The sequence below is a fragment of the Populus alba genome, chromosome 8 (assembly GCF_005239225.2).
Source record: "Populus alba chromosome 8, ASM523922v2, whole genome shotgun sequence".
Lineage (NCBI taxonomy): Eukaryota > Viridiplantae > Streptophyta > Magnoliopsida > Malpighiales > Salicaceae > Populus > Populus alba.
In genome coordinates this window covers 11,157,617-11,166,804 of record NC_133291.1, presented here as the reverse complement: position 1 = coordinate 11,166,804, position 9,188 = coordinate 11,157,617, and the positions used below count along the sequence as shown (strand labels likewise).

At 37.9% G+C, this 9,188-nt stretch overlaps 2 protein-coding genes across 2 annotated transcripts; one reads left to right on the top strand and one right to left on the bottom strand.

Annotated features, from left to right (window-relative positions):
- The first annotated feature begins 1,054 nt into the window (after window positions 1–1,054).
- LOC118056619 (calmodulin-like protein 11) lies at window positions 1,055–3,035 on the top strand. Its single transcript, XM_035068875.2, has 4 exons — window positions 1,055–1,415; window positions 1,497–1,654; window positions 1,742–1,822; window positions 2,619–3,035. The coding sequence occupies exons 1-4, from the start codon at window positions 1,340–1,342 to the stop codon at window positions 2,754–2,756; spliced, it is 453 nt and encodes a 150-aa protein (XP_034924766.1). The 5' UTR covers window positions 1,055–1,339; the 3' UTR covers window positions 2,757–3,035.
- Window positions 3,036–3,863: 828 nt separating this feature from the next.
- LOC118056608 (uncharacterized) lies at window positions 3,864–7,543 on the bottom strand. The gene is made up of 5 exons (XM_035068864.2): window positions 7,304–7,543; window positions 7,121–7,180; window positions 6,847–7,044; window positions 6,402–6,650; window positions 3,864–6,259 (listed from the first exon to the last, which is right to left on the bottom strand). The coding sequence occupies exons 2-5, from the start codon at window positions 7,161–7,163 to the stop codon at window positions 4,272–4,274; spliced, it is 2,478 nt and encodes an 825-aa protein (XP_034924755.1). The 5' UTR covers window positions 7,164–7,180; window positions 7,304–7,543; the 3' UTR covers window positions 3,864–4,271.
- Between the last annotated feature and the right edge of the window lie 1,645 nt (window positions 7,544–9,188).

Genomic DNA, 9,188 nt, shown 5'->3' with positions numbered 1-9,188 from the left:
GACAGTTGAGTATTTTCAACTTGGAGGAGGTGTCACATGCCATCAAAATGGCACGGGTAGCCTCCACATATTAGCGTGTGATCAACACATACTAATAACTTTTTTTTTTTTTTTTTTTTTTTATAAATATCAAAACACCAATGACCCCACATGCAAATTACAAAGAAACTAGAATTCAAAAGACACAAATACCCCTAATGACAAAAGCATTTATTTTAAAATTAAGAAAAAAAACCCTCTCCCAAAGCAAACCCAGAATCAGCTTCCAATAATATTTAAGACTTTAAAGTTTAAAGTGTGAAATCAATAGGAAAAAAGGTATACATACTTCTCACTTATTCTACAAATATCCCGTGAAAAAGTTTAAAAATACCCATAAATCAGCGTACTTTTCTCTTCCAATGATAATTTGGTAAATTCATCGTGGGAACCCAAAAAGTGAATTATTGAGAGTAGCTACACGAAAACACCGACCTCTTTAGCTATTTTTGTAATGTTTTTATACTAGCGAATAATTTAATAATTAGGTGTGCTTGTATACAATCTAAGCCAACGACATTTTACACTGACATTTCTAAAGCAATACACGGCACATGAGACATATTTGTAGGTCAACAAAACGCGTTGATTTCGATTTCGATTTTTGCCGGGTGGACAAGTAGGTCTTGTAAAAGATCTCATCTCTTCATCTCGAGCAAGCAAAGCACCGTGGCCTTTGGGTAGAAAATTTAACTCGGGGAACCAAATTTTCCCGTCTGCTCCTTGAATGCTCTGTCTCCCGAACTTCAAAACCTTACAGCTGTACAAATTTTGAAGTCAAATATAAAATTCATATATACATCTGTACGTAAGTACAAACCTTATGCTACCAGTCAGTATCTTATTTTAGTCTTAGTAACCTTTGCGACACGCAGATGGTTCTATAATATAGATCGGGTAAAAGAAACGAAAGGTCCACTGGTCCAAAAGAGAGACAGCAGATGACCTTTTTTTTATTCTCTTTCTTAGCCAAAGACCACAAAAACCAATCCAGACATCAGCTGATTTGACTCGTGATTTTTTAAAGAGGAAAAAAATAATAAGAAAAATCTTACCGCAGTACTTTACCGCATTGGAGCTCTACATAAACCCAGCTAAGGTTGAGCGATACTCAACATACCCTCTGTCTTTACCAAAAACAACGCACTCTCTCTTCTCCCCCTCACTTGTAGCCTTTTGTGCTCAACATTCTCTCTCTCTCTCTCTCTTCTCCCCCCTCGTAGCCTATTGTGCTCACCTCTCTCTCTCTCTCTCTCCCACTAGTAAGAAAGGTTTAATTTGTGGTGTCTTTGAAAACAAAATGGCAGAGGTACTAACCCAAGAACAGATTGTTGAGTTCAAAGAAGCCTTTTGTCTGTTCGACAAGGATGGAGATGGTTAGTTTGTGATTAGCTTACGAGTTATAACATTTGTTTGAAGTGTTTACTGGTATTCATTAATCAGATATATGCTTGCAGGTTGCATTACCATTGATGAACTGGCCACGGTCATTAGATCACTGGATCAAAATCCAACCGAAGAAGAACTTCAGGATATGATCACCGAAGTTGATTCGGATGGAAATGGGACCATAGAGTTTGCTGAGTTTTTAACTTTGATGGCCAAGAAAACGAAGGTATATCACACACACACGTTACGCGTTATTAACATATATATATATATATTAAGGCTATAATTTGAAATATATTTATGAATTTACCAGGAGACTGATGCGGAGGAGGAGCTTAAAGAGGCGTTCAAAGTGTTTGACAAGGATCAGAATGGCTACATATCAGCTAATGAGGTAATACTCTAATCAATTTGGCCTTCCTTTTCATTTCTTCTTCTTTGCAATGGCATTAATATATATATATATATATATATATATATCAATCAGCATCTTCATTCGAGATTTTTATTGAATAGAATATACGGCAATGGTTATTGACCATAAGTATTATACGGTGAAAACTAATTCGAGATCTTAAAAAAGCTCCTTACCTGTGAATTCGGTAGTATACTTTTCACATAATTGAAAATTCAGACTTCTAAAAAAATCAGAAATTCTCAAATTTAAAATGATAGTGCTGTTCATGTTATCGAACAATCGTCATCTATGTCCCTTGCTTTTATTTTTATTGAGAGTTGACGTTGACGAGAACTGGGAATATCGTAAATCCAATAACATAAATAAGTGGTGAATGATGTTGACAAAACCGCCTTCCAAATTGTAAAGGGAAAATAAACCATACTATATATATATATATATATATATATATATATATATATATGAGAGAGAGAGAGAGAGAGAGAGAGAGACCCACAATTTCTGTTTCTGTTTTTTTATGTATTATAAAAGTTTTTTTTTGTTTTTAAATAATTGATATTCGGGTAAAAATAATTAAATATTGTACCATATATTTAAGGTTTAGTTTACCCATCAATCCGTATGAGATAAGCTGTACGATTCAGCATGCAATGAACATTAACCATTTCTCATGGGACATTGCATTTGGTTCATAGCATTCTACTTATTTAATTTAATTGGAAAGAGACCTTTCTAATCAAATTAAAAACTTGCTCTCCCTGTTCATGCTCAGTTGAGGCATGTTATGATCAATTTAGGTGAAAAGCTTACCGACGAGGAGGTGGATCAGATGATTAAAGAGGCTGATTTGGACGGCGACGGCCAAGTTAATTACGACGAGTTTGTTAAAATGATGATGAACGTGGCGTGAAAAAAAAAATCCCAGGCGATCGGATCGAAGACGCCGTGCTCAGAATTCATCGAATAATGACATCTTTAACTCCATAAGAAATTTGTATTCATTTTTAGTATTGTTGTTGCTGTTGTAATGTAGCCAGCCAACCAAAGATCATGACCAAATATTAGAATGACCTGAAAAATCACTATTTGATTTTGTTCAAAGCTGAATTGTATTCTATTTTTTCTTCTACTCCAGAAGTTGTTTAAATATGTTTTTAAAATGGAAATAGATCTGGGAATATCGTGTCAATGCTGGCTTTCTGGAAATATGATCAAAGCTTCGGCGAAGGCAAGCCGCCGCCACACAGCCCCCACCCCCCCCCAGGTCCCTCCTGTCCTTTCCGTGAAATTGTCTCTCCTGTGATATGCTAAAAGCTACCGATAAAATAATACGACAAATCAGTCCCGATTTTCGAGATGAATTCAATTGAGTCCTTGAGAAAATTCATCTAAGCTTTATTAGCCAAATTTTACAAGAAAATCCATTGCCATGCATTCTTCTAACTGATGTAGCACCTAAAAGTGCTAGCAACACTTAATTTCAGTAACAAAATCTAACACCAACTAATGATAAATGAAATCAATTGGGTTTTATTGTATTGTTTAAATTAAGTTTCATGAATTTTTTTTTTAAAAATTGCTTGAAATTATATTTTTTATGTTTCTGATCTTTTTAACATGCTCATATTAAAAATAAAAGCGATTATATTCTCCAATATTTCTCACCTGCAAAGAGCTTATTTGCGAATTACCTTAGGGTATTCCTTGGAGGCAAAATATTGTGGGTTTGAATTAATAGGAGAACGTTTCTTTGAGCCCCCCCTGCATGCTGAAGGGCAGACTGCTGTCCATGGGCTGTCTCTCTAGCTCCCGTCTTCCAGCCACATGGCTGGAAGAATTTCGTATGTGCCTTGAGGACGGCTCTAGAGTCTAGAAAAACACTAATGCTAATATTATTGATCTCAGAATGCCTATCTGCTGGCCTTTTTGAGCAACACCCCTGATACGATCCGACTTCTTAACTTCCTTTTTTTTCCCATGATGAAAACAATGTTAATACAAGTCAAAACTCTCGAAATTTCAAACATAAAGCTTCACTACGATTGTGTTATAAATATAATAAACAAATGATACAATCAATGGCAGCAGCAAAGCTGTCTGGTTTGCAATTTCCTTTCCAAACCTTCCAATTTCTGTCCAACACATTATCAAACAAACAAAAACTTACAAAATAATTAAATCAAGAGAATCAGCTAAGAGCTTGCATCAAAATACAACGCAATGCAAGATTAGAAGAATTATAGAACGGAAAGATCACAAAAAAGTTACAGATGCAGAAGATTTAGTAATCACTCTTTCTTGGGTTAACTGAACCAACCGACAGTTTCTCCTTTCATCAAGACTCCATTTCTTGAAAAACTTGAATTAAAATGAAATTCATTCAAGAAAATCTGAAAAGTAAAACTCGAAAACTGGGAATTTCTATTTAATTAATCACTGTTGCGCAACACATGCACTGACCAAAGAGGGATGTTCTGCGCTTATGTTTCTCTTTACCTTTAGGAGAAGCCGATGCCACCTCCTTTGTAGGTGAGTTCCACAGATCCTTAGTTGTCTTCTTTGCAGCAGCATGGTTATCTTGTTTCTTTGGTGTAACAACAGCATGAGCCTCTTCATCTTCTTTCAAGAAACCAAGGAATGGTGTTCTTGACTTCTCAGAATCACTTCTTTCCAGAGTAATCACGCTCTCTTCAAGTGGCAATGCTCGCAGTGTTTCTTGACTACACTGAGAAAGCAGATGTGGACTTTGAAGGCTGACATCAGACTGATCTGATAAGCTTTCAACTGTAGTCTTGTCTTGATAAAGAAGTGGAGTCTGATCTGATTCTTCACTCCTTGCTTCTATTCGGAGATCAAGATCAAAGCTTGGAGATTTTCGCATCTGTACATGAATGTTCAGGTTGTCGGGATTTGATTCAGTGCTGAGCCTCCCCACGCTTTCTTGTGCCTCATAGCCACCCTTTGGAAAGATTGTTGAATCAAGTTTCTCACATTGATCAAAAGCTAAAGATTTGGTTTCTCTCACTACCTCTCGAGCTGCTATGAAATAGGATGAAGCTTCTTCCTGAGGCTTGTCCATTGCCAACTCAACTGCAGAAGCTGAGGTCCCTAAAATATTCATGACTTCCCCTTGGTCAGTAGAAACCTTTGCAACAAGGAACTCCTCGCAACTCTCGGGCTTCAATTCCAAGGTTAACTCATTGCTGCCTTGAGCATCTACAGATACCGTTACCTTTTCTAGTTGCTGATCCTGAGACTGGAACAGAGAGGCCGGAGCCTGTGGGTTATATGCCTCTGCTTGTACTGCAAGTGTTTTGGACACTAACTGGTCCCCGCTTTGCTGTTGTTCTCCACCTTTTCCAATGGCACATGGAGCATCTGTCTTCTCTGCTGTCTTCTCTTCCTCCAGTTTACAATCTGTTGCCCCTTCATTGCTTTTCCAGTTGGACATGGATAACTCTTCTGGAACAATTCCAAGTTCAGGGACTATCATAGTGTTTCCTTCAGATTCCTTGCAGCCGTCTTCAGAAACTTCACTCTGAATGTCGTTGAATAAGTCAATGTGGTTGCTATTCTCAGAAACCTTTGCCTCCTCAACTTGACAGCTTCCGTTGCTAGCAGGATCATGAGAAGCATCATCTGAACTCTCCTCATTATTCTTGAAACTAGGCCCGGGAAAAGAATCAGTTTGAGATGCATGTTCCAAGTCAATATCTGATTCTCTATTTGAATCATCCATTAACTGATTCGGGCTGTAATGATGCTTGTTAACTTCCGTTTCCGATTCTTTTCTCGTGAATTCAGTTTCTTCAGTAAGGACCATGCATTTATCTTCAGGCACAGATTGTTCCATATGACAGTTTGGTGAGTAAGCGATAAGATTAACCTCTGGCTGTGACTCTGAGCAATTGTTTCCATAACAATCCATCTCCCTTGTGAACTCTTCTTCACATTTCTCTCTGTGCTCACTTCGAGAATCTGATCGTATCGTTGTTGACTCCATAACAATTGTTTTGCTTAAATCATTTCCAACCTCATTTCCAACTTCAACGTCAACTTTCTCTTCACTAAGCATCTTATCTTCTTGAGATGCCACTTCTTTCTCCGACAAGTCACCCATTTTCTTCTCCATGTTTAAAGTGGTCCCAGAAACAAGAATTCCATCCAGATTGTCAGAAGCGCAGGTCTCCACCAGGTGACCATTCTCCTTAGTGATGATATCTTCAACAACATTTGATCCTAGGATATTTTCACTTGTTTCCAGTGAATTAGTGCTATCTTTCACAGATTGTTCGGAATGATTTTCAATAAACTCCTGTTGATCAAACTTCAAGTCCATAGATTCTTGAGGTTCTGGATCATGTGATGGTGATATCGTGACAAAAGTTGAAACTGACATGATCTCCTGTTCCTCTGTTGCCATTTATAGCAGAAGTTTATACTAGGTTTTACTATTTTTGTAAATGTAAAAATCACTTAATAAAAATACAACATGATTGGCAGGAAGTAAGGCAATCAGAATAGGGTTTCACAGAGTATCCAAGGATAAGCTAACCTTTCTTGAAGGAAGCTTGCCTCTCTAGCTGATTACTGTTTGCTCCAAGAACAGTCTCCTCCAAATCAGACTCTGTTGACTTCTCATCACCTTCCAATTCATTCGGAAAAGAAGCTGGGGGAAATTCAATATCTCCACCACCTACTTCATTTGGTTTCGTTTCAGCTTTAGGAGACTCCGGAGTTGGATGAGCTTCTGCATGTTCTACAAAAGAGAAGGTCTCCGGAGTCGGATGAACTTCAGCGTGCTCTACAAAAGAGAAGGTCTGATTTAGTAAACAGATACTGAGCTCTGTTTGTTTTGAACATGAATTTTTTTTTTGTTGAAACTAGCCAACAGATTAAAATCACTCAGTTCAACTTAACAAATCCTCCGTTCCATCAACCAACAGATAAAATTCATGAGATATGTGTGCATTCCATATTGATATCGGTAAGCCACAAACCTGCCTCATCCGATGTCTGGTTATGATCATGAGTATCTCCAGAACCCTTTCGATCATCACAATCTAACCCTGTCACTTTTTCATGATAATCTTTACTCTCTCCCGCAGGAACTACATGGTTTTCTTCTTTCACAACATTGGCATTAGTAGGTGCTTGTACAGATTTTTCCTGCGCCTCATCAGTCGTGCTATCTTCTTCTGCATACATTAGCATTGCAAATTAACAAGCATCACAATTACCAAGGGAAAAGCTAAAGTAGATTTCTAGCCATACCTCGCAGTCCAGATGTGTTGTTGTTGCCCATCTCATTTCCCATGTTCAATTTTCTAAATCCTGAAATATAAATGACGCAGTAAGATGAAACATTCAACAAAAGTCAATGGCGAAGGCTACTCTTTTTGTGGCGGTATATGAACTGAAGGGGATTCAAATTCCACAAGTGTAAAAAATACATACATGATGATCATTGTTTTCACATGCCTATAGCTACAAGCATTTCACAGGACACCTTTCTGTGAGGCTGCCAGAGTGTTGATACTTGATTAAACTCGCTACTTAACTTATATTGCTTAAAGCATAAGCCTCATTTTTGGTCACCTGTCAGCTAAACCCGATCCATCACTAAAAGGAGTGGCTAATTTTATCCTTCCATTCTCTTTTCCTTTTCTCTGTGACTTTGACATTCTGTGATCTGGAATTCTATACTATCCATGGGACACTGTTAACTAATTAAAGCTCACTGTCGGCGACTAAATGTGCCTTTGAGTATCCTGTCAGTGGCCCGCCCTTATGATGACAATGTGCTGAATTCATTAGCATTATTATTCCACCTTCTAGGCAATCCTAAAGGAATATCTAGGCTAATCAAACCTAGCCTTCCTAGCTAGTTGGCAGTTTTGTATATATGCATTGTTGCAGATGCTTGTGCAGTATCTACTTCGTGATCTACAGGTATAATATTTGGTTCGACACTCATTTAAGCATCAAGAATCATGTTGGAACCATGTAGCTTTCCCGAAGTTAAAATGGGTTGGTTGTTTATGAAAGCCTCCAAGAAATGCTAGGCATGTGTGGAAAATCATGGAAAGGTTCCCACCACGCAATTACCTCCTCCATATTGGATTTCAACATTCAGATTGAAAAAATAAAGGGTCTCAAGGACCTACAGACCGACAAGAACCAACATTTATGGTCGGTAAGGATACAAGGACACGGACAGAATCCAAGATAGAATTTTTACCACGCATAAAATTATATGCATTATTATCCGTTGATGATTTAATCCATTTTCAACTCAAAAGATTTCCCTGCCATTATCTAATCATGTGGCTTGAACTCGAGACTTTGAAACCAATGATTAGGCTTAAGCCACATGTAGGTTATAGATTGGTCAAGTTCTGCCAGTAAAGTAGCAGATTGCTTAACATATATTCTGCCATGGGTGCCGAATAATAGTTATGATGAGGCTTTGAACAGGTGGGTCTGCTATTCAAGATTTCTTGGTCTTAAAGCTTATTCTACCTGCTGGGAGGCTAAGGACAGGTATTTTTTAAGGCTAACCATATTATAGCTTTGCATTGCTTTGGAACTCTCTACCTTTGCACAAGCTCAAAAGTTGGCAAGTTGGACCCTCACTCTCCTTTTTTCTAGTTCAGAGGAATATGAAGAAGAGTTGTTAGAAATTTTTTAGCGAAAGATTAGCGGCTGAAATGATGATACCGCATTGTATACATCTGGGGCGGTGTCTTTCCCATTTTACAAGACCAACGTAGATGGTGAAATTTGAGACGTGGATTAATGCAGGCATCTTTGGAATAACTAGAAGTTGTGTGTAAAAATGTCGGTGCAAGTAGTTTAGGAGCTCGAAAGGGTTCGGATAGATTTGTTGGGTAAATAAAATCTATTGTGAGAATAGAAGTAAATAAAAATCTCTTTAGGGTCTCCCCGAAAAACAAAATAAAAATAAAAATGAAAGAAATTGTGGGGTAGGATAGAAAGGTTTTGATTGATTCTGAGAAAAGAAAAAGGAAAAACTCGGATTGGGCTTCTTCTCAAGCTAAGTCTCGAGTAGATCATACTTGGGCCATCCTAAACAGAAAGGCTCCGAGCATGTCCACGTATACTTGCGGGCTGCCAAGCATACGCTTCACAGCAGCCCAACCAATAGGACATAAAACATTGTGGACTGGCAAATACCTTTTCCACGCTGTCCTTGGGGCAAATTTGAACAAGATAGTCAGAGGACAACTTCAGTTATATTATATAGATTCCTCCTCCTCCTCCTCCTCCTCTAGAACAGGCTTATTTCATCTACCCTCAGTCTTATTTGCAATTTTGCATA